The 25,690-nt window shown below is 31.0% G+C and overlaps 2 protein-coding genes across 2 annotated transcripts; both read right to left on the bottom strand.

The window, feature by feature from the left end:
- Window positions 1–7,309: 7,309 nt before the first annotated feature.
- Window positions 7,310–9,687, bottom strand: LOC133791109 (suppressor of disruption of TFIIS-like). The gene is made up of 9 exons (XM_062229006.1): window positions 9,533–9,687; window positions 9,003–9,099; window positions 8,819–8,884; window positions 8,593–8,690; window positions 8,445–8,482; window positions 8,253–8,340; window positions 7,842–8,108; window positions 7,689–7,754; window positions 7,310–7,576 (listed from the first exon to the last, which is right to left on the bottom strand). Exons 2-9 carry the CDS (start codon window positions 9,061–9,063, stop codon window positions 7,424–7,426), a joined length of 837 nt encoding a protein of 278 aa, XP_062084990.1. The 5' UTR covers window positions 9,064–9,099; window positions 9,533–9,687; the 3' UTR covers window positions 7,310–7,423.
- Window positions 9,688–19,244: 9,557 nt separating this feature from the next.
- LOC133791110 (ATP-dependent zinc metalloprotease FTSH 10, mitochondrial-like) lies at window positions 19,245–24,428 on the bottom strand. The gene is made up of 8 exons (XM_062229007.1): window positions 24,163–24,428; window positions 23,788–24,022; window positions 23,628–23,699; window positions 22,837–22,970; window positions 21,612–22,091; window positions 20,693–21,460; window positions 20,151–20,378; window positions 19,245–19,914 (listed from the first exon to the last, which is right to left on the bottom strand). The coding sequence occupies exons 1-8, from the start codon at window positions 24,211–24,213 to the stop codon at window positions 19,432–19,434; spliced, it is 2,451 nt and encodes an 816-aa protein (XP_062084991.1). The 5' UTR covers window positions 24,214–24,428; the 3' UTR covers window positions 19,245–19,431.
- Between the last annotated feature and the right edge of the window lie 1,262 nt (window positions 24,429–25,690).

Genomic DNA, 25,690 nt, shown 5'->3' on the forward strand with positions numbered 1-25,690 from the left:
TCTATTTTTTTCAAATTTATTAAAACTGTCTTAGGCCCACTTTTTTTCAGGGTCGGCCCTGCTATGTATAAATAAATTTATACATACTGTTAGTATTTACAATTCCTATTACTTAACGGTCCTTGCTTAATTATTTATATCACTTATTTGTAATATTATTTTCCATTTGATATTTTTCACAAATTTTACCAAGGAGGTTGATTGAATTTTCTTTAAACTTTCTTAAAATTTTAATAGAGTTGAATTATTTGTGGGTAATAAGTAAAACTTTTTTTATTATATAAAATAGAGTCGTGGAATAAAAAAAATGATATGATTAGAAGTAAAGTTAAAAGATTATTCCCATAAAGAGAAATTAATAGACTACCATCGTAAATGCTTGTTTATTCATTCATGTATGCTGCAATCCCTAGCAATTTGAGTTTTTATGCTTAATGAGGGATCATAAGTTAAAGGGTGATTCTCCAGTATACCATCCAATTTTGGGTGCATCGGTGCACCATTTTCTATTTTCTATGCTTGGATGGTTTTTGGCACAATTTTTTTTATTACCATGTACATTTTAGAGTATTTTGCAAAATTTTAGAAAATTCTTAATAATTTAAAGTGCCAAAAATATAAGGTAAACATGCAAATTTTAACGTGTATAAAATAAACAATCACGTGTGCAACAAACTATTTAAGTCATGTTATTTGTACTATAAATTATTCGGAATTTCTTAAAAATTTGCAATATGCTCTAAATAACGACAATATATACGATCATCAAAAAAATGGTGCCGAAAATTATTTATGTACCAAAATAAGAGAGGGTATACCAACACACCCAAAAATAGAGTGTGTATTGTAGAATTTCTCAAAGTTATATTTGTTGGGGTTTTATGCCCTAATTAAAACTCAATTTCTTTGTAATCCCATTTTATTACCAATAAAAGAATAGAAATTATTTTGTGACTTGGTCAATCACTTTGCTCACATATTTTATTTTCTTGATTATTTGTTTAATATAAACTTCTATTAAATCCCGAGCATATAGCTAATCATATTTATAGTGACATAATCACAGTGGAATGTAAATATAATTATATGTTCAAAATAAGTTAGTCCTAAGATTAGTAGTGCACAAGATTTACACTGACTTGCCAATCTACGATATAATCTACTTACACTGTAGTGTTATGTTCTTTCCAGAACATTTGTAGTGTCTTGAAATTTTACTTAGCTAGATAGTAGTAGTAGTAGTAGTAGTAGTAGCAGTAGCAGTAGCAGCAGCTAGTAGTATTTTAGTTTTTGTGGATAATGATTCAAGCAGGGATATTTTTAGAAACTCATAGAAATAGTTATGGATTTTATAAGTTTAACATATAGTTTAGAAATATTAATTATAACATAAGGTTTGATTTATAAAGCTGGTCCTATAAATATTATTTATTATAACCTAAGGTTTAGATAGAATTATTAAGAGCATGCCACTTGTCACAAGCATGTTTATTTGAGGATTTAAAAAATTTAGATGAATAAATTAATAGTGGATGAATCTAGAAGCTCTAAAACCTTCCAGCAGATGTTAGGATCACGTTTTACTCAGTCAAAGTTGTTTTAACAAACTTCAAATATGTTGAAAATGTGCAAAAACATGTTTAAAATATCAGTGTATGCCGATATATCCCAGCTATAGGGGCTGATATGTCGCCTACGAGAGATACATAAAACACGTCGACTTCGCACGAACAAAACCACGAAGGCTCGGGGCATAGGCATAGGCGATATATTGCCTAGGGTAGAGCGATATATCGGGCCTTGGGCCAGTTTTTGAAACTTCGTGGAATCCAAGCTAGAAACAGCCCTCAACAATTTGGACTTGCTCTTGAATGTTTTTGACCGAGTTCTGGGCATCTGTTGAAACAAAAATTCAAATCTTTTCAATTTTTATGCATTTATTTATTCATTTTAAAAGGGGTTAGTTTCACTCCTTGAATCCTATAAATAGAACCTAGTACTCAGCCATTTTATTTATCATTCAAGCATTCTTCAGAGCCTCCAAGCTGCTAAGTTTATTCTTGAGAGAAAACACTAGGGTTTGGGATTTAAAAGCTTTTCCAATCTAAGCTTTTCTAAACACTTGGGAAGTAAGATATAGTGACTTTTCTGTTTTAAGGTGTAGATCAGAGTCTAGATCATTCAAGGTATTCTTATCCTCAAGTTTAATCCATCATAGTTCTTTTATTTTCTTCCATTTTTCTTTCAGATCCTAACTCATTGTTATGGCTTTTTGGTTAGGTGTTTAAGTTTCTTGGAACTTAAGGTTCTTCGATAAGTTTCTATCTTGATGGTTTAGATCTCCTTTTCATCTCCATTTCTTTAGAAACTTATGATTCTTATTGTTGGTTTTTAGGAGTTTTCCAATCTCGTTCTTGTCTCCATTATCCCGGTTTTTTGTAAGGAAAATAGGTTAGATTATATGTGTTATGATATGTTTATGTGATATGTTGATATGTTATATATGTTTTATGTTATAGCTGCTTGGGGCTTATAGTTGCTTAGATAGCAAACCCCAAGATTTTTTATCATTATCGTGGTTTAGAGTTATGATTTACCCTACCTCGAATAGTAGACAGAGGATCTAGATGGGTTATCATATACTACCTTGTGATCTAACCTACCTCAGTTAGTAGACTGAGGACCTAGATGGTTTTATCACATGTCACGGAAATGAGTTAGTGGCCATTAATATTGTAGTCCTATATGATATACGTTTTTACGTCATATGTTTTATAGTATATGTTTTATGATATAGTCTTATGATGTATGATATATGTTGTTAGTAGATTTTCCTTGTTGAGCATTATGCTAATTCCTTTTATTTTAGATGGTGCAGGAAAATAAACTTGGAAGGCAGGATAGATTCGTGGAAGCTTGGCATGTGTATTGGGAGATTGAATGGACTGCTAGAAGATCGAGGATGACGTTGTTTCAAGTCTTTTAAATTTATGTTCTTGTGTATTTCCGCACTTAGTTTTTGAACAATTAACTAAAGTTTATGTTTATTGTTTTTTTTAACAATGGGATCCAATACCATATTTTGTATTTCGTACCGTATTTTGGATTTTTAATAAAGTTCTAATATTTTAAGTATATATGTATTCCAAAATAGTAGCTATGTCTTAGTAGTTTTTAATGGTCCGAGGTCTTAGAATTAGTCGGGACATTACAACATTAGCAAAGTAGATAAGATCGGATGTATTTGTTACATCGGACAGGAGCGATATTGACAGTAGATAGGATAAGTAAATATACAATTATTATCTATTCTAGTCATATCATATAGTTGATCATAGGTCAATTCAATCTCAATTCTGAGTGGTTAATATTCTAACTGATTGTATTATTTGAGTTCTTTGACTTGTTCGTTTTTTGCTTACCTTACGGACTAGCCCATACTTACATCTTGGGAACTCGGTAGTATAATTGAATGGGAGTGTTAATCATAGATATGAATATCCATAGCTTCTGGTGAAGAAGTAAAATGATGGTTTCCTTTTAGTTTGGTTCAAGGTGCTAAATGATAGATATCTCATTTCAGTAATTAATATTAGTTTAGTGAAATGTCATTTACAAGGAACTAAGTGTTTTAAGGATAAAATACAATGAGAGATAAAACGGTATTTTAGTCTCATCTCATTGTAGACCGTCTATAGAGGATTGAGTGACAATTATGGTTGTAACAATGGATAATTAATAACGTATATATATTTGTTATATAGTGTTCTGTGAATTCAAGAGTGCAATTCTGAGTCTTTAGTAGAGTCGCGAGGAATTAATTAGTGAATTTATTTGTTAAATTTATGATAACTTCTTGGAGCTTGATTTCATAGGCTCATGGTCTCCACTGTACCTTGGATAAAATCATTTAGATAGTTTCAATTAATTGATTTAATTATCAATTAGAATTATCAAAGTTGATCAGGTCAATTTTGGATAGTTTCACTGAGTTTTACAATTTAGAGAAGAAAAGAGATTTTAGGGAAGATTTATTAATTAAGACAAATTGGTGTCTAAATTAATAAATAGTTTAGACATTGGGAGATACATTACAAACTAAAAATAGTTTATACATGTATATTACTTTACGCTATGACTTTTTCTATTCTTATTTTATTCTATTATTTAATTTCTTTTTAAATAGTATTGTAATTTATATATATATATGTCATGTACCCATGTAAATATATATCTATATTAATATTGTGTTTATATGTCATATATGTAGAGATTATTGATATAAATATTTATACATATTATAGATTTGTAATTCATTCTATTATATATATATTAAAAAATGAACTATTTTTTATTAAAATTATAGACAATATTTTGTCCTAATTTTTTAAATACATTTATATCATACATTATATCAAAATCTTTTATTTATTTTTATGATATTATTTATTTATTTAAAATTTATATGGTAATTAAAAAATTATAATAAAAATAAATACATGTTTACAACTTTAAAACTAAACAAATATATACTACACAATCTATATATATATATATATAAATAAATACTAGTAGAAGCCGGCCGTAATCCTCCTACTTACTCCCTATTCAATAAAAAAATATAAGTACTATTACTATTGTTATTTTAGATTTCATTATAATATCAATTATCTAAATTTTGTAAAATTACCCTCATATTAATTTTTGGTATCTGAATTTTAAGAATATTTTACTTGTTTGGTTCTCATATTATTTTTGTTTTAAGTTTAACAATAATTTGAGGATTAATAATTTTATAAATCATGAATCAAATTTGTGATTAAGAAGCATAACTTTAGATAAACATTAAAATTTGAAAGAACGATAATTGTAAATTGAGTGTATATGAGACACTTTTTAATGATAAACAAATTTAAAAACTTTGCATGATACAATTTTACTTAGTTTTTCATTTCCTCTTTAAAACAGCAAAAAACTACGGAAGCAAAGTCTATTAGTTCATGTGGATGATGCTATAATTTGTTTGCCACAATAATAAATAAATAAAATCATTTAAATTTTAACAAATTATTACTATTTTTTGTGTTTGTGTGTTAAATAATACTTTTTTTTTTGTGGAACAAATGAAATAATACATTGTTTGCAAGAAGAGTTCTAGAATTTACTAATACAACGCATCCATTTTCAAAAGGCGAACGTACGATACATTTTTCCTAGGAGAAGTTTCATAATTTTATTTGCATATATTCTCAAAATATTCTAATCATTGGATATATCATCAAAACTTGTTGGAAGCTAAATATATATATATATATATAAATATATAAATATATATTATAGGTAGAAGCAACTTAAAATGTCAATTTATTTTATTTTAAAGTTGTAAACATGATTATTCAAATATATTTTTTTATTATATTTTTTAATTATCATATCAATTTTAATAAATAAACAATATCATAAAAATAAATAAAAGATATTTAATATAATGTATGACATAAATGTATTAAAAAAATTAAGGCAAAACATTGTCAATAATTAGTTTACTTTTTTTTAATATATATATATATTATAGAATTAATTATAGTTCTATAGTATATATAAATATTTATATCAATAATCTATACATATATGACATCTAAACACAACATTGACATAAATATATATTTACATGGCTACATAACACAAAAACAGAAAAAGTCATAATGTATATTTAAAGTCATAGTCATAAATATATATTTACATGGCTACAATAATATTTAAGAATAAATTAATAAAAAAAATAACATAAGAACAGAAAAAGTCATAGTGTATAGTATACATGCATCAACTATTTTTAGTTTTTAATGTATCTCACAATGTCCTTTGGTGAATTTGATAAAAAAAAAAGAGCTCAAATCACTTGATAAAAAACAAACTATCACACAAATTTATAAGATTAAAAAAATGATAAATATGATTTAATTTTTTAAATTATCATAAAATATCTTAAAATATCATATTTTAATTAATTAATTAATTAATTAATTTTTGTTTAAGTTTATGTTTGTTCTAGTTTTTGAATTTCGCTTTGATAACAAGAGAGTATATATTATATGTTTAATATACTATTAATATTATATGTGAATTTTAAATTTATTAAAACATATAATCTAATTAAAATTGTTATAAAATGTATGGTTTTTATATAATATGTTTAATTAAATTTTCATAAATAAATAAAAACACACTATTATGCGTAAGGGTGTTTAATTATGCTTTTCTCTAAGTTTAATTAAATTTTATTTAAGTTATAAAATGTATGATTTTATTATTTCGAAATAATTATTATTGTAAAATATTTAAAAGAATATCTTATTTTAATTTGTTTAATTATTTATTTATTTAATTTTATTTAAGTTTAATTTATATTTATAATCTAATGTTAAATATAATAATATTTTATTAAAGATAACGAAAAAATAAAAAACGGTTAAAATAAAAAAAAATTTGTTATTTACACATTTTTTATACCGAAGATGTATATATTAATACAAGCACGCTATTATGTTTTTTTTTTATCATATATTAATGATAAGTGCCACGAATAAAATTGTAATAAGATATCATAATTTTTTTTGGACAAAATATCATAAATTATTTTTGGCATATGTATATCATTATCATTTTTTTAAGCTTTACCCTAAATATCTTTCTTATTCATTGATTATTTACTTTTATATTCTCAGTATACTCAAATTCTAACCATTGAACCTTTTTATCTAATGGTGTATTATTGATGTAAAAATTGGTGTAAAATACACAGCATGCAAAAACGAATATATAATTTTTAATTACAACCGAAAGATTGGTTGGTAGAAAGAATTGAAAAAGCTTATTTATGACCAAAGTTTCGCCAAAGACTTGTAACTTGAATATTTTACCCAAACTTAGAACTCTCTTTCCATGTGTTGGTTTCTGGCCTAACCAAACTTCCATTGTTAGGACTAGGAGCTAGTTCCCCAGTTTCATAACAGCTCCAAACTTAGACCCCATCGACTCTAAATGCACCATTCATTTCATTTGATTTCATTATCTTTTCACAATAACAACACTCCAAGAAAAAGAACACGTACTGTCTAACGCCCCTCCCACAAACCAAACCAATACAAGTATAAATTGTTTATATGTAAAGAATTTCTATATGGTTGCTAATAGAATTATGTTATATGATCTTGTATTATATGCAGACAACTCCTTTCATAAAGTCAAGTTTAAAAATTTCTCGTTCCTCGTACATTATATTTTCTAGCAAACATAACAGAACTCATAGAATAATGTACCCTTTTATTGATATTCAAATTAGTACAAAGCATATATAAGAAGGGGTTAGACAAAGAACACTTGGCTACCCTCATATTATGTCACATTAATAACATATAAACTAAGCTTGTACAATTGTTGCAATTCCAACTTTCCGAGAATATTTGACACTTTTGGACTCTTCGGCTACCCACAGCTCCGGTATTGCTTCTTTGATGTTATGAATGCTCTCTAACGCATAATCTACACCGGCAATTCGGTGAGAACAACCAACCTATACAAACATTTCATACCAAATTGATTAGAGAACTATTCTAAAAGCCCCTTCAAAAACCAAAAGCTCAATATAAATCATTCCACAAAAGTTACCGGCGGCAGAAACTTACCCAAACAGTGGTGAGGCCCAGTTTTTTCCCAGTTTGGATGTTAAGGATGTTGTCATCAAAGAATACCTGAACAAAAGAAACCAATACTTAGTAAACAGCAGTACTAGACAATATTCAAGTCCATATATATCCAATGTACAACCATTATCTTACCGCTCGTTGAGGGTTGATTTTCAGCATCTTGAAAACTTCATCAAATGAATTGTCAAATGGTTTGCAGACAACTGGAGTCTTTGGAAGAGCTGAATCTCCATTGTTACTGCTTGGTCCCAACTCAATTTCATCATTGCTAACAGCAGGCATAACTTCCTTATAATTGGGATTTAGAGTCTCAAAGCATATAATATCCTGAAAGCAATCCTCCAATCCAAGCCTGCTAAGCGCTCTAGCCGCATGATTCTTGTCCGCATTTGTAAAAATCTGCACACAAATCACCAACACTGTTAAGAGGACATCCTTCTATAGAAAATTACTCAAAAAAAACCTCATTCTAAAGATCAAACAAACAACATTATAGGTGGGCAGTTGTTGAAAATGCTTGATGTCAAAAGTGAGAAAACTTACAACTTTCGGAATAGGAATGCTGAGCAAAAGACTCCTCAGAACATGGTCAGGTTTAAGCAGATTGTAAGGCAATCTCCCATGGACGAAACTGCAAGGCAAGTTTGTTTTGAATTAGATGTATGTCACATACTTCTATATAAGATACGTACTCAACTGTAATTTACAAATTAAGAAAGAAAAACGATTCAGTACCTGTGGAAGTCATCAAAGTCAAATCCATAGCCCATAGCCTGGAAAGAAAAAACCCAAAAAATCAAACTTGTTAATCAACGTTCTCTAGATGACATGCTTTCTACCTTCTGGGCAATAGTATATGAAAAAGAGTTGATTAGATATTTACCTTAAGACCAGCCATTGTAGTCCCATAATTCTTGTACAAAGAGGAACATAGTTCAGGAACTTTATCCTCCTCTATTTCAAGCTTTTGAATCATATATTCTACAATGGAAACGTCACAAAAATTTAATCTTTATTCAAACTGTTAAAGTTTAGTACGTATTTTGGGCAAAAAACATAGCAAAAAATTTAATGAAAATGCTCTAGGCATGAATGTGAAGCATATTTACCTTTAATGTTCTTGGTGACTTGAGCTGAAAGACCCGAAGCCTTAGAATAAAGAGTGTCATCCAAATCTGAAAGTAAAATATTAGAGGTTAACACATATGCAGTTTCAATGTCAATAAAAAAAATTAACAAATACAATAAAAAAACCATGAAGTTTATGCTTTAAAATTATAAATTAAGGCTTACCAAAGAGAAGACAGTCGTATTTTGATTCTAAAGATTGTTGGAACTGATCCTTGTTTTCCATTTTTGATCAATAATTTGCTCTTAACTTAAGTCAAAACTAAAAAAAATGAAGGAAAAAAAATTAGCACAAAACAAATGGACAAATAATACTCAAACACAGTTGCATCAATGAAACGAAAAATCAAAATCCTGAAATGTTACAATGGTACAAGACTATGTCACTAAAAGATGTAATTTTTTATGTAACCAAACAAAATGATCGTAAATAAACCCCAAAAACTTGTAAGATCAAAAACCCAAAATAGAAAACACAATCAAAAGAAGAAAAATAAAACTTATGAACATTTAACATCAACAGATCAAACTGAAAGCGACACTGATTTTCAAACTCAAACGCCATTTTCACCCAACCATGACCCCCACACACAACAACATCAACAAAAATCAGAAAATGTGATATCACAACAATAAAGATCACATTTTTACAAAACAATGAAACACACACAAAATAAAAACGGAGTGAAGAATACCAGATCCAAAATGGCCGGTTCTGAAGGAAATGAAGATCAAAAGAGAAAAGTGGACTGAGGAGAGAAAGAGAGAGAGAGAGAGGGGGTAACGTTTGGTGTAATGAGGAGGGGAATGGGGGGATTTTATTGGATGCAAGAGCGAACATCTAGAAGGAAAAAAGAAGAAGAAAAATAAAATAAAATAAATCTCCAAAGAAGTCTTAGCCTAGACAAATTGACTCGCTCCACGTGGTCTTACAAAACATTGCCACGTTTCATTTTCATGTGAAACTGTCCATTTCACACTTCCCTGTAGGGTAGGCTGTAGCAGCCGCTTCTCATTGACCAACTGTCCCTCTCTCTATTATTTTTATATCAAGTATTTGATTGATAACAGCGTGCGAAGCATTAATTATTAATTTTTTGTGGCAGCATTAATTAAGAATAATAAAAAAATTAATAATAAAATAAAAAGTTCCACACGTGGTGACGCGGTTGCCACGTACTAGCTCCAGAGCCAGACGCCACAACGCTTTAAGAAAGGTAAGTTAACCGACCAACCGATTCAATGCTTCAAAATAATTAATCAAAGAAATTAAAATGGTTTTCTTTCAAAGTATTTGACTTTATTATCAATGTTTTTTAAGGACTTTATTATCATATATTTAGTCACAAATGACGTCTTTTTTTTTTCAGTAAGTAATATATTTCATTAAAAAGAATAATAGTGTAATACAAATAGAGAAGAAGGAAAAGGCTTTTGGGTGTACAAGTTTTATATTAATGTTAAGTGCATGTACAACGAACACACTAGAAAGTAATATTCTCTATGAAGTACCTAACTCAGTAAAATAAAGGAATTTGTAGAGAATGTAAGAACTAAAGTCAACATTTTATGGAAGACCGATCCAAAGTAACATTAAAGTCTCATATTTTGCTTGAATAACTGAACGCAACCTACAAAAAATATAAAAAAAATTGATATGAGTATTAAACTTTTAAGAAGGTAATAACAAGAAAAAAAAATATAGTCTCTTGAAAAAAAATTGTTCTTTTATTTTTTTTTTCTTTCCAAGGGAATCAATAAATAGTACAATTTTAACTACCATGCGTTGGGCTTTAGCAGGGGCTTCTTGCTTTGTAATAAGAGGGTGTAGGTTAGATTTGGAACCAAGCTAAAATATTATATATATATATATATATATATGTATATAGACTGATATTTGTCCCCAAATGTGATGATATTGGTCTTGGAAAGTAATAGTGTTGCTGCATTTTTTATTCCCCTCGTGATGAGATCTGACACTCATTCTCCATAAGTGTTCCTAGTGGGTTGTGTCCCGTTAATAATTAGAAACACTCATTCTCCATAAGTGTTCCTAGTGGGTTGTGTCCCGTTAATAATTAGACATAAATTTAGAGATCATTGTTATGTTTTGTGCTACAATATACATATTCATGTAATGAATTTCAAAATAAATAAATTAGTACTTTTTTTTTAAGCTTTGAGCTTTACAATATACAATATACATATTCATTACTTTTGAGACTTTTTCTAAATTTGTTTAATTAATGCATTTGTTTAGGTTGCTAGCAACACTGAAGTTCCACATATATATTTAAATTTTGTGCAATTTCAGAAGTTTAAATAAAATTAGAAATCACTCGAGGGTTGGTCAATGGAAAGCGGCTGCTCAAGAGGAAAATATTGAGCATAAGAACATATCTATTTTAAAATAATGGTTTTCTTTCAAAGTATTTAATTCTTACAAGGAAAACAGAAAAAGTGTAATTGTGTTTCTATGCTCAATATTTTTTATTTTTGTCTTGGTAGATCTCTAAAAGATCACAAAGTTAACAATAAGAACAATGTTATTGTATTTTTCTATTAGCTATTAAGTCATTAGTTGATCATACGTTCTTGGTCTTTGAAAGTGTAGAAATGGTTGAAAAATAAACGGTTTGAATGGGAGTCATAACCGGACATTTTCTACAATATACCAACTACATTGAATTATCATGCTAGCAACATAACCAAATAGGGGCGGACCTATATCACATCTAGTAGGACAATTGCCTCCATTCACACTTAATTAATTGTTTATCGGAAATTCTAATGTAGGTTCTCACTTTTGTCTCTATCAATAGGGGGTGCTTTTGTTTTTTACATGTAAATAAATTATAATCCATATTTGTTTATACGATATTGTATATTATAGTTATAGTAGATATTTTATCAATTTTTTATAAATTCTAAATAATTTATAGTATCGAAATCAGGGTTCAAAAAATATGTTTTACAATAGTATAAAAAAATCAGACACGTACAACGGACTGTTTAAACCCTAGTATCAGCATTGTAAATTATTCATAATTTTTAAAATAATTGGTGGGATATCTACTATAACTATAATGTACACTATTATATAAAAAAATTATATTATAATTTTCTATGTGACGAAAACAAAAATGCTCCTCACAATAGAGACAAAAATGATACCCATATGTATATTTACAAAAAATCTCTGGTATGGACTTCACTTTTAACTCTTGTTCTTGGGTTTTTTGAAAAATTCTGAAGAGCTCTTAATGGCATTATGGGGTTGGTTGACTAGATCTTTGGAAGCGACTTTTGTATTTTTAAAATCTCAAAAGTTCTTTTAAAGTTAGTTTGGTTTCTTATAAACTTTGGATTTTAGCTCTAAAAAATCTTTTATGAAGAAGCTAATAATAATTTTTTAAAAGGAAGCTTCTTGGAAAGCTTAAAACTAATATAGAAATTCAGTCAATCTAATATTCTAGAGTATTTTGGCAATAAATTATTAGATATTTTTAACTTTTTCAGTAAGGTTATTAATATACATTTTTGGGGATAATTTTTGGGTAACCGGATACACTCTTTTCATGTGTTTTAGTAACCGGATAATTTTTGGCGCAATTTTTTTTTTTTTTTATGATTGTACATACAATAGTTATTTAGAGCATCCTATAAATTTTTAATAATTCACTAAGCCGAAAATAAGGTTCAAATAATTTGTTACACTCATGAATTATTTGGAACCTTGTTTTGTAACTGTAATTTATTCGAAATTTCCTGAAAAAATTTGAAGAGTGCTCTAAATAACTGTAATGTACCTACCCATAAAATACAAATGTACCTACCCATAAAATACAATTACATCAAAAATCAACAAAGTACCAAAAACAAGAGGGGTGCGTCACTACACCTAAAAATGGGGGTGGACCATAGAAACCTCCTATACTTTTTTCTTGTAAAAATGTTAAAAGTCAATAATAATTAAGGGGCTTCTCCAGTACACCACAAAAAAGAGGTACATCGGTGTACCTCAAATCTGGAATTAGTAATGGATGATTTTCGAAGTAATTTTTTTTATTATTGTTATCCCAAAATTTGAAAAGGATGATGTGGCAGTAAAATTGACACGTGGCATGGATTAGTTGGGTGATCTGGCTTAGCAGTAGCCCAATGCATCAGTGAAAAATTTGGACTGCTTGAGAGATGCCATAATCAAGTCAAATACACCCGAGGAGAATACTTGGGCTAAGGTGTGCTTGGCTCGGACCCTTGTCCGAGAAGCCCAAGTGTTTGGTTCAAACCCAAGTCTAAGGAGCTTAAAGGATGGGTTTGGACTTTGGCCCGAGGGACAGAAGCAGCAGGTCCGATCGGACCTTAGCTTGAGGAGCCCCTAGATGCTTGGCTCGGACCATGTCCGAGGAGAACCTCTTGGGTGATTGGCTCGGACCATGTCCGAGGTAAGCTTCCAAGATGTTTGGCTCGGACATGTCCGAGGTGAGCTTCCAAGATGGTTGGCTCGGACCAAGTCCGAGGAGAGGTCCCATGCATGCCAAGGGATGGACTTAGATTTTGGCCAAGGAGAGGCCACAAAAGGTCCGATCGGACCTTAGTTGGAGGAACCAAGTGCTTGGCTCGGACCTATCCGAGGTGAGCTTCCAAGTGCTTGGCTCGGACCTATCCGAGGTGAGCTTCCAAGATGTTTGGCTCGGACATGTCCGAGGTGAGCTTCCAAGATGGTTGGCTCGGACCAAGTCCGAGGAGAGGCAAGGGTGATTGCCTCGGACCCTAGTCCGAGGAGAAGGCAAAAATAGGTTCGATCGGACCCTAGTCCGAGGAGCCAAATTACTTGGCTCGGACCTTAGTTCGAGGTATGCTCAAAGAGGTTGGCTCGGACCATGTCCGAGGAGAGCCAATGCATGTGGCTCAGACCTTGGTCAGAAGACGATCTTCATCAACAAACAAACTAGACTACGTCAAATTCCCGGAAACTACTTCAGTAAGAATCGGTCTGGGCACCGCGGGAATCTCTCATTCCTCACTCAAATTGAGGAATCTGTTGTATTTTAATTATTTCTTGTAATTTAAATATAATATGAATAATAAAATATCTCTATCTGAAGGGGATATCAGTTGAGGATCCCAAGCCTATAAATAGAGGGTTGGTGGGATCGTAAAAGGACTTTTTGGGAAAATTGAGAATTAGTCTATGTTCTAGAGAGAGAAAGTGTGTTTTTCTTGAGAGAATCCCTTTTTTGTATTATGGAATATTTACACTTTAGAAACTCAGTTGACACTGGTTCATCTGATCTTGAGTGCGAATAAAGTAATAAAATCTCTAAGTGGATTAGGCTATTACCGGCTGATCGGGGCTGAACCACTATAAAATCTCTTGTGCTATTTACTTTCATTGATTAAACTATCTGTTGTCGTTTACATTCTCTTGAAGGCTTGTCGTTATTGACGTTCTCACATCGTTGGCTAAAAACACAGTCAACAATTATATTGCAGTTATTTAGAACATCGTATAAATTTTCAGTAAATTCCAAATAATTACAGTGTCAATATCCAAGTTTAAATAGACTAATTTTTACACGTGCAACAAATTTTTAACCATTATTTTCGACACTGTAAATTATTCTGAATTTTTTCAAAATTTGCAAGTAAAGTTGGCCAATAATTAATTATAGGAAGGTAGCGCTTTTCCAAACTTTTTTCAAAGAATACTATTAGTCCACATTGGTGTGAGTGAATATTATTAGGAGGAAATTACATTTTATATGAGATTTTTAATAGTGTGCAAAAGTATGGTTTTTTTTTTCCAAAAAAAGTTAATCTATGCATTTTTTTAAAGAATTTTCACTTTTATGAGTTTATTTTCTCATATTTTTGTATAAAAGTTGGTTTACGTCATAGTTTTACTCTTGATCAAGTTTTATTAATTTGGAAGAGTATGTTTGTAATTTGATTATTATTTTTTTAGCTTATTTGTTTTTTATATATTATTTTTGTATTACTAATTTTATATCAAATTTTTCTTTGGTTGTTTTGCATTTTTTTTTTTTGAAATATGAATTGTGTTTAAAATTATTTTTTATTTATTATAAACATTTTTTTTCTTTTTTTTAGATTGTACGTTTCTTTTATCAAATTCTGGGCAAGGTAACCAGTAACTTGATTGATCTTTGACAGTTATGTAAAAAAAAATCCTAGAGCTAGGTTAAATAACATGTACCAAGAGGGGTAACCATTTATCCTGAGATGAGTAACTTTCTGTCATAAGAGGGGTCACCAGTTATCATAAGAGGGGTGACGGGTTACTCATATTAAATATGAAAAGAAACATCAAATTTGAAGAAAAAAGAGGAAGAACACTTCATTAAAAAATGAAGAAGTAACTACAATTTTAGTAACATAGGTACCAAATTACCATAAAGAACCAAAAAATATACACACACATTAGAATGTGAAGGTAACTAGTTACCTCAGAAATATACACACAAAGAACGTGAAGGTAACCAGTTACCCCTAGAAATATACACACAAAAAACGGGAAGGTAACCAATTACTACAGATCTGAAGATAGAAAAAAAAAAAAAAAGCAGATCCACCCCCTTTCCCTTCTCTAGATTTGAATGTTCCCATCAGGATAACTAGTAAAATTAATTTGAATATTTTTACATATAATAGAAAAAACGATAAAAAAATTACAATAATAAAAGATAATCAATAAAAAAAATAGTAAAATAATTGTGTAATGTTAAAATATATGTGTGAAAAAAAGGAAAAAAATGGAATGAGAAAAGAATAAGTACAAAAAATGAAGAAAAATGAAGGTAAAAAAACTTATGAAAGAAAAATAAAAAAATATGAAAAAAAAAACAAAACAAAAGAAATGATGAAGGAAAAAAACAGATGATTGAATAAAAATGAAAAGAAAAATAAGAAAAATAATGGAAAATGGAAATAAAAAAATATGAATGAAAAAAATGAAAAAATGAAAAGAAAAAAAAAGCTCATATGTATGAAAAAAATGGAATGAGAAAATAATAAATACAAAAATGAAGAAAAAATAGAAGGAAAAAAATGAAAAAAATAACTGAAAAAATATGCACAAAAAAAAAAACAATACAAATGAAAAAAAAATAGATAAATGAATAAAAATGAAGAAGAAGAAGAAGAATGGAAAGAAAAAACACGATGAAGGAAAAAATTGGTAGAAAAAAAAATAAAAAATGGAAAGAAAACAAGTAAGGAAAAAAATAAAGAAAAAATATCTGAAAAAATAAGTAAAAAATGAAGAAAAAATAAAATAAAATTACCTATGATAAAAAATGTTGCATTTCAATATTTTAGTTAGCTACTAATTGTGTTTCTCATACTTTGATTTTTTTTATTTAATAAATTTTTCCATATAAATTAAGAAAAATATAATTCCCATATTTTTATATATTTATGATATAAAAGCTATATTTTTTAAAAATCCACGTTGGTAATTCCACGATAAGGCAATAAATTTGAGTTTTTTTTTTTTTTTGTTAGTAATTCAATGTGTATATTATTGTGAAGAATACGACATTTAAAAAAAAAAATGTGAATCTTAATCTACAAAAGATCATTGATCACAAGTAGGGCTGGGCTGAGTGGTAGTAGAGGTCCTATGTAAAATTTGTTATTTTTTTAAAATTTATATATAAAATGATATTATTAAATTTTTTGGAGGCTTTTGTACATATAAAAAAATTGGGCCTCATTAAGTGGGGCCCTAGGCACAGGTCTGGCCTGCCTGTGCCCAGGGCCAGACTTGATCACAACTACTACTAGTCAGTAGACTAACTTTTTTTTTTTTTTAAATGGGGAAAAGGGCAAAAAATATTATATTAAAAAAGAAGCTATTAAAATAGGAAAATTATAATGAGATATGACACAATTTAAATATGAGTATTGTTATTTAGTACCTTAATGTGTCTAACACCACAAGATGTGATGTCACGATCCGAGCCCTAAATAGTGGCAGATGTGTAATATCCATAATTTGGGTGGTCAACAGTCAAACTTTGACCCTTGTTGGAAAATAATGTTCATATGCGATCCTTTAGTTTATACTAAGAACTACAATAATCATAAGTCCAAAAATAATGGAATAACTCCAATAATTATATTGAAAATAATTGTAATAAAATCATGATCACTCTCATCATATATAGTTTAAAAAGTATTATTCTTATAGTTATGCGATCACCAAATAGTTAAATTTAATAAGTCACAAATAAAAAATATATACTTAACAACATCTGTAATCCCTCAAAACTAAATAATATAGCTCAATTCCAATTCATATACCTTAATAGAATCAAGGATAATTCTCAAGTCATACACATTTCCTTGAAACAAAAAAATCTAGATTGGACTAAACTAAGAAAAATCCACACGCAGGATTCTCATCCATCCTGATATCCATTAGTCTCAATTGAGCGTTTCCTGGAAGGGAGAAATAGAGAGTGAGCTTATAAAGCCCAGTAGGAAAACAACTAATTACAAATGACCCATAGTATTAATAAAAATCTATGCATGGTTAGCTTTTTTAAATGAAACATATTATCATGTGTAAACAAAAACAGAGAGACCAAAAATAATCACAAGAGACAAACTACACGTGCACATTACATCGTCCACTATATCCCTAGTTCCCGATACCCATCATAGAAAACGACATCCTAAATCGGGTAGTCGTGTTTGATAACCACCACAATAGGTGGCTCAACTCACATCCTGTATACAGATACTAGGTCTTTACACCTACAGGTGGGTGAACACCTGACCTACCTATGATGACACGGAGACTAGGTCATGAAACAACAATATGCACAAATCATGATCAATATGACTCTCAACAGTATAACCAAGTGCAAACAAATATAATAACAAAAGCACATATTCTCTTTATTTTAGAAAATTGGACAACATAACAATTGCATATGAATAAAACCTAAAAATTATAACATGCATAGATAAGCATATAAAAATGTATTCGACACTCATTGCCCTCAGAACAATCCAGAAAGCATGCAGGCTAAGTTTTCAATTATTCAAACATTTATAAATAAATAAAAATTTGAATATGTCTAATGTTATTCGATTCATATAAAACAAGTCCAATAATAAGTTATGTCCCTACCTCCTTAGAGATGTCAATCCGAGTCCAAAGCGATGCTCCTAAGCTTAACGATGATCCTAGAGTGATTTAGTCCAATTTTAATATCACGTTTGTCCTACGTGCATCAAATGAGCAAACGATTATTATCATTGCATTCCTTATTCAAAATCGTGTCCAACGACATTTAATATGACCATATTTCAAATTTCAAATTCCGGAACCTCACCCAAGCAGTCCACCGACAATGTCAATGAAGGTAGGCATGACATATATCAAAATGACTCCCTCGATGAGTACATCACAAATATACAAATCATTAGCCCAAACAACGCTCCCAAAGGGGTAGATATACCCAAAATCCAGCCTGAGAAAAATGGCAAGTTGATCAGAATGACTTAGTGGGCGACGTTCCTCTCTTCATGCTGGTTCCAACGGTACCAACCATTCGCCGAGTGGTGGTCGAAGTTAGCTGGACAACGCATTTAAAGTTTCACGGCGAAACTTCAGAGTTTTCGTCTAGGCGCGCCTCCACTCCGATGGCCACCAAACTTTGGAGATGAGTTCGTTGCCAACCGCTAATGGTGCAGACCTGCACGTGTGGCTAAATTGGCGGTCCGATATGTGACTGAACTGGTCCTTGTCGTGGGTTGTTGAAGAGAGAAAAGGAAGCAAAGAAAAGATAAAAAAAAGAATAATAAGAAAGAAGAAGGGTCGGGGGAAGGGAGAAGAAAAATGAAAAAAATCTGAATATAAAAGGAAGTAATCCCACCACTTATATATTAAAATATAATTTTTTTAACTTTTCAACTTGAAAAATGCTTAGATTTTACAGGTGACATTTTATAATTAGTTAGCGATATCTTGTAATAGAGTTTTATCCCTGACAATTCTCATGATCTTATAAAAATCAACCATCAAATCAAATATCAAGTGTTAAAAAAAAAAAGCTTATAATTGCATCCTCACTGCAGAAACTCCTTTTCTTTGTCTAGGATTTTACAAACATAACCCTACTAAAACAGTTTACAAATATAAAATTTTACAAAATAAAATAGCACATAATTATGCGGTGATACGAAAGTTATTGCATAGAATAGCTGCTCCACTGATTGAAATGGACCATCAGTGCATTTCACCACAATCCCACTATAAACTATTATTATGATGAAAGGGAAAAAAATGCGTTTGATTTCCTATGCCTGTTAAAATATTACGGTCATTACTTTTCATTAGAGTCCAGCACCACATATTGCAAATCTATCTCAAAGTAATGGTGACACTACACTACGGCAACAAAATCAAAGTATACAAATTTTGTCCTTACATGAATATGTTAAAAAAAGTTAAAACATTTGAATATAGCAAAAATAAAATTAAGGAGCAGAATAAAAAAAAATCCGCAGAATTTTTTTTATTTCATGTACAATTCAAACATCCCTAGTAGTGATCTCAACTAGGGACAACCTGAGGTTCCAGGGGTGTAGACCCATCTTCCTCCTCAGCCCCATTAATCAATGGGATCTTCATTGACTTTTTATCTTCCTCTTCGAACCCTTGCTTGAATCTATCATAGTTTGTGATTTCACTAGATTTGAATGGCCGCTCACCCAGGACTTCAAGCAGATCATTCTGGTGAAGTACTTCCTTTTCAAGCAACAATTCTGCAATTTGTGCCACTTGTTCTTTGTGTTCCTCTATTAGTTGGACCGTCTTTTCATATGCCTTTGCAACCCATTCTCGTACTTCATTGTCGATAATTGCTGCAGTTTTGCTGCTATAGGGCTTGGTCATCTCAAATGAATCCTCCCTCTGAGGGAAGGATAGGAGACCGACCTTATCACTAAAACCATAGACTGCTACTTGGGCATAGGTCATCTTTGTTACCTTCTCCAAATCGTTCTGTGCTCCTGTAGAGATTTTCCCCAATATAACCTATGTTCCAAAATCATTGTCATTATTATTATATGGTTAAGAAGACACCAGAAAGTTTACATTAGCCAATTGGTCTACACTTTTTTTTGTTCACCCTATATTCTTTTTCCTTTCCCACTTTTATTGGTCAAGATGGGATGCAAAAGGTCTAAATTAGAGTTCAAGGTATGGTTTAAATCATTTTTACAATAAACCTCAGTAGAATATGATAAGAAATTAAGGAATAGCATAGCTACCTGTTCAGCAGCCCTACCACCAAGGGTCATGCAAGTCATGTCAAAGAGTTGCTCCTTAGTCATGAGAAGGTTCTCATTGGGAACATACTGGGCAAACCCAAGTGCAGCCGTGCCTCGAGGAACAATTGTAACTTTCAACAAGGGCTCAGCATATTCTAAGAACCAACCAGCCACAGCATGACCTGATTCATGGTAAGCAACAGTTCGGCGTTCATTCTTGCTTATAACCTGCATGTCAAAGTATGAATGTTAAAGATTCTCTTGCTTATGGATAAATAACAAAAAGATCACAATTTAACTTCTCAACTAGAGCTAGAATCCTTCCACCACACTCAAAGTTTTAATTTCAAATAACCCAGTGCAACACAGTTTTCTGCCTACCCAACTCTTCGTGCACCCACCTTGTCTTAATAGAAAGGACAAAGTTCAGGGGGAAAAGAGTCCCTAAAAAAGCATGATGTTGGATGTACCAAGAGGTTTCCAATACAAGTGAGAAGACACCATGCACAGTATTATTATGGAAGGGCAAAAAAATTTGATACCTTGTTCTTCTTCTCCAAACCACCAATGATCCTATCAATAGCTGACTCAAAATGGTCCATAGTAACTTGAGCACTCTCGTTTCTTGCAGCAATAAGAGCAGCTTCATTACAAACATTTGCAATGTCTGCTCCAGCAAACCCAGGAGTGAGAGCTGCAAGCCTTTGAGAGAAATATGATGGCTCGTGATCAAGTTTGATCTTTTTTAAATAGATTTGGAAAATCTGATCACGACCTTTAATATCAGGTTTGTCAATGGTAATTTGGCGATCAAATCTACCAGGTCTCAAAAGAGCTTTGTCCAAAATATCAGGCCTATTGGTGCCAGCAAGAACAACAACTCCAGCAGTTGTTCCAAAGCCATCCATTTCTACCAGCAACTGATTTAGAGTACTTTCACGCTCGTCATTGGATCCTGAGAAGCCTCCCCGCCCCCTTGCTCGACCAATTGCATCAATCTCATCGATAAATACTATACTTGGAGCACACTGCCTTGCTTCCTGAAATAAGTTCCTAACCCTGGATGGCCCAACCCCAACAAACATCTCCATAAAATCAGAACCAGCAATTGAAAGAAAGGGTACCCCTGATTCTCCTGCAGTTGCTTTAGCTAGAAGGGTCTTTCCTGTTCCTGGAGGGCCTACCAACAGTGCTCCTTTAGGAATTTTGGCTCCCAATTCCTCATATTTCTTTGGATTTTTTAGGAAATGCACAAACTCCATTATTTCTTGCTTTGCCTCATCACAACCAGCAACATCTTTGAAATAGACCTGGAACAACACAGTTAATATGTTACATAGGTAAACCATGCAGTAGACTGCATAGAACAGTGTTAGTCAAAAGAAAATGGCGAAGAAAATATATAAAGGATGCAGCAACAAAATCCAATTCTATAATTTGATCAGGAAACAGAAGACTAACCTTATTTTTTGCATTTTTATCTACTTTTGTAACATGGGCTTTTCCTATATTGAATATTCCACGAGCACCCTTACCCCCACCCCCACCAACACCTAGCCCACCTTGCATTCTCCGTCCCATGTAGAGGAGGGATCCCAAAAGCAATAGTGTCGGTGCAAATCTCAACAATTCTTGGTACCATACCATTTCAGAGACATATGTGACAGGAACAAAATCGTGAGTGTCTATTCCCAATGCTTCCTGAGCTTCCTCCAACTTCTCCTCAAAAGATTCAACACTTCCAATATTGAAGTAATATTTGTACTGACCGCGACTTCCACGAGCAGGGGTACCACTAATGGGTCCTTGGACAACATCGTCACTAGCTCGATCACGTGGTGAGTCCCTTACATATACTTTTGCAACTGATTTGTTTGAGACAACTATACGATCAACTAAACCTGGTTCCAGAAGCTTGTTCTTAAACTCTTGGAAACTAATCTGGATAAGAAAAGGAAAAAATATATATACATATGATAAGTAAAAGAACGATATCAACTTGGAAACAAAAGTACACTATAAAATAAAAATTATGCCTCTTTATCAATTGCACCCATAACAAATAATAACTATGCAAGACAATTGTACAAGAACTGATGAGCCTTAAAATGAAAAGATTAACCACACTGAAACCTACAATGAGATGCTACAAGAGACGGGATTTAATTTTAAATGCAAGTATCAACCATGTGAAGAAATGCCTGGGAAACCACATTATGTCGAATCAAGCATCCACAGTCATATCTAGCAAGGGTTGCAAGGTATTTTAGAAAAATAATGAACTCAAGGTAAAGCTTCAATTAGGTGAAAAACACACTTCTTTTACTCATCAAAAGAATCAATTATCTAACTTGCGGCTACGATCACCAATTTAAAAACTGGGTTCCACTTCATCAGATTAAATATCAGAACAATCTCCTCAAAAAGATTGAGCATCAACTCTAAAAGAATTGTACAAACTAGGAAAATAAAATGTTGAAAGTGTAAACAACTCATAAGATGCCAAAGTTATTTTCCCCAACCCGCCACATTTTAGAAGCATAATCCATAAGAAGGCCGCTAGTTTTCTAACAGAACAATGGAACAGTTACTTACTAGAAGTCTAGAACGACCTCTTTACCACAAATCAAGACCTAAAAAAGCAATCAAATCTCAATGAAATAATGTAACAAAAAATAACACATACCTGTTGTTGTTCACGGGGACCAAAATTAAATGAGGAAAGGAATAATCCAATCACTAACAAAGGGGTTATTAAATTTTGGAACTGCTTCATAAAAGCCTCCTGAAAACTTCCACGATCATCAGTATTTGATTCATCTGGAATGAAAAACAAAGTGATTAGAGGCATAAGATATGCATGTGGTGGTAACCAGCACAAATAAACCAAAATCCACCAGCTTTTGCTATTGCTATAGAATATGGAAGGAAGCATACCATTGAGGATCAAAAGACATGTTTATGCAGCTGAAAGTTTACCTTGAACTAAAGATTATAAATGAATAGCTAATCCCTGGTCAAAGTTAAAAACTAATACTGTGGGGGAAAAAAGAAGCTTTGCTACTGTATTAAATAAATAAACATCATCTTTATTTCTTATACATTAATTAAGAAACTAAGTTTAAAAATCGTTCAGGACTGGTAGCAAGATAATTTCATGTATAGGATCTATCCTTTTATAGGAGATAGACAATCCACGACCCATCATAGAGTGAAGGAAAGTTAACAGTTATGATCACAAATCTAATCTCAAGATTAAAGAGCCCGCTAACTCGGATTAAGTTCACAACAATATATCAAATACAACAAAAGCATCGCACCTCCATTTCCAGAGCTATACATTATTTTCAAACAAACAGCAGCAGAAAATAATGATAATTAACTACATTCTAATCCAAACACGAAAAGGGTATAGTCGTATGATCTATATGAGCAGGGGAAAAATAGAGAGAGAGAGAGAGAGTGAGAGTTGTCTACCTTTGGACTCAGATTTCTGCTCGTCCCCTTTAGGAATTTCCTTCTTTTCCTTGGGATAGAAGTTCTCATAGTCTGCCAACAAATAAACCTTCTTAGTTTACGGAACGCCAGCAAAAATAAAAAGTCTAACCAAAACATCAAGGGGAAATAAAAAGCTCACTCTTTTTCTTTGGGGCTTCGCTGGAGAAAAGTCTACGAAATTCAGGGTTACCGAGAATGTAAGGAAAATCCGAAGCAGAAACCTTTCGAGCTCCAATAGAAGTAATATAGCTTCTCAAAAACCCTAAAGCCCCATCTACGCGACCGCCACTCTGATACGTATTAACACCCGCCACTGACAAAAACCCTTCGTTTTCATTCAAGGTGGCTGGCCTTCGACCCCCATACAACAAGTTCTACCAAACCCAATACATAAATCAACAAAAAAATTACAAACCCCGCCAAATAAAAATCCAATAAATAAATAAAGATAAATCAGAAACAAACAATCTGGTGACTATGTAGAAAAGCCCCTAAAACGAATCAGAAAACTTACTCTGGAACGGGAAGATCGTGAGAAAGAGCGTCCAATCCTGGAAAAAATCATCGCTTTGAGTGTCCCAGAGAACCAAAATGGGAACGATTGTAAGCAGAAAATAGATAAATAAGTATACAAAAATCGATAGAAGGTAGAGAAATCAAAGGTAATTTAACAAACACATTATTCGCCAATTTGGAATGATTTGGATGAAAAAGGATTTTTTTAAGCCGGGAACCTTATGAAACTTACTCACCCTCAGATATATGGGGCTTTGCTTCTTTTTTTTTTTTTTTCTTTTCCTTTTTAAAAAAAAATATATATATATATCTCAGATTATTATTATTATTATTATTATTATTAGAGTTAACAGAGTTTTATTACAGTTGTTAATAAGTTGTGTGAAAATAATTGGTATATTTGTTTGGGTTTTTTTTTTCTTTTGTTGAAATGTTTGGTTGGGGGAATTTTGAGGTCAGCAAATACGATACGTGGTTTTTGTTGTGATTACTTGGCAAACAAGGCTCAAGACTCACACATCGTCTCTTTCAATTTAATTTAATTCAATACAATACAATACATGAGAACGATGAGATTCATTGGGGTTTTAAAGTTGGGACGTTAAAAGTTGGCTATGCTGCTTTCCAACATTATTTCATTTGCTCCTTTCTTTTTAATTTTTATTATTTTGCACAATAATATAATATAGAAGAATTATAAGATTTTATCCATGTTGTTGTCAAATACAGAATTGGATTCTATGATAATCATAAATTAAATCACTCCTCCTGATTGGTGTTGGAAATATTTATAGTTTCCGTGACTATGAATCAGGAGTGTTTTTCCATACACAGGTATAAAAGATGGGTGGTTAAGTAAAAATATTGTGATCAAGAATTGTTAGGTATATTATTATGGGCTTACATTATCCAACATATAAGTTAGGGAATTTTTAAAAAATATAATTTTTATAACATTAATGTGCAAAAATATAGGATTTATACTTTTCTTAATTTATATGGAAAATTTATTAAAGAAAAATTAAAGTATGGAAATATAATTAGTAGCTAACTAAAATATGAAAATGTCATTTTTTTTTCTATCATAGTTATGTTTTATTTGGTTTTGAAGATAATTTTATTTTTATTTTTTTCCATCATTTTTTTATTATTTTTTTTTCTTACTTGTTTTTTCTTCTATTTTTTCTACCAATTTTTTCCGTCATCTTTTTTTCTTTTCATTTTTTCATTATTATTCTTTTTTTTTTCTTTTCATTCATCTATTTTTTTTCTTTTATTTGTATTGTTTTGTTTATTTTTTCAGTTTTTTTATTCTATTTATTTTCATTTTTGTATTTATTATTTTCTCCTTCCATTTTTTTTTCTTTTTTCACACATATGAGCTTTTTTTTTCTTCTTCCATTTTTTTTTCATTTTTTTCTACCAATTTTTTCATTCATATTTTTTTTTCTTTTCATTTTTCCATTATTTTTCTTCTTCTTTTTTTCATTCTTATCTATTCATCTATTTTTTTTTCATTCATCGTT

This window comes from Humulus lupulus, chromosome 7 (assembly GCF_963169125.1).
Source record: "Humulus lupulus chromosome 7, drHumLupu1.1, whole genome shotgun sequence".
Classification (NCBI taxonomy): domain Eukaryota; kingdom Viridiplantae; phylum Streptophyta; class Magnoliopsida; order Rosales; family Cannabaceae; genus Humulus; species Humulus lupulus.

Coding starts and splice junctions, on each gene's coding strand:
- LOC133791109 (XM_062229006.1), bottom strand. CDS start 9,063: ATGGAAAACAAGGATCAGTTCCAACAATCTTTAGAATCAAAATACGAC. Junction 8,483..8,592: donor CTACAATGGCTGGTCTTAAG/GTAAATATCTAA, acceptor TTTTCTTTCCAG/GCTATGGGCTATGGATTTGA. Junction 7,577..7,688: donor TGGGCCTCACCACTGTTTGG/GTAAGTTTCTGC, acceptor ATGTTTGTATAG/GTTGGTTGTTCTCACCGAAT.
- LOC133791110 (XM_062229007.1), bottom strand. CDS start 24,213: ATGATTTTTTCCAGGATTGGACGCTCTTTCTCACGATCTTCCCGTTCC. Junction 22,971..23,627: donor GCAGAAATCTGAGTCCAAAG/GTAGACAACTCT, acceptor TTTTCATTCCAG/ATGAATCAAATACTGATGAT. Junction 19,915..20,150: donor GTGGTAGGGCTGCTGAACAG/GTAGCTATGCTA, acceptor TTTGGAACATAG/GTTATATTGGGGAAAATCTC.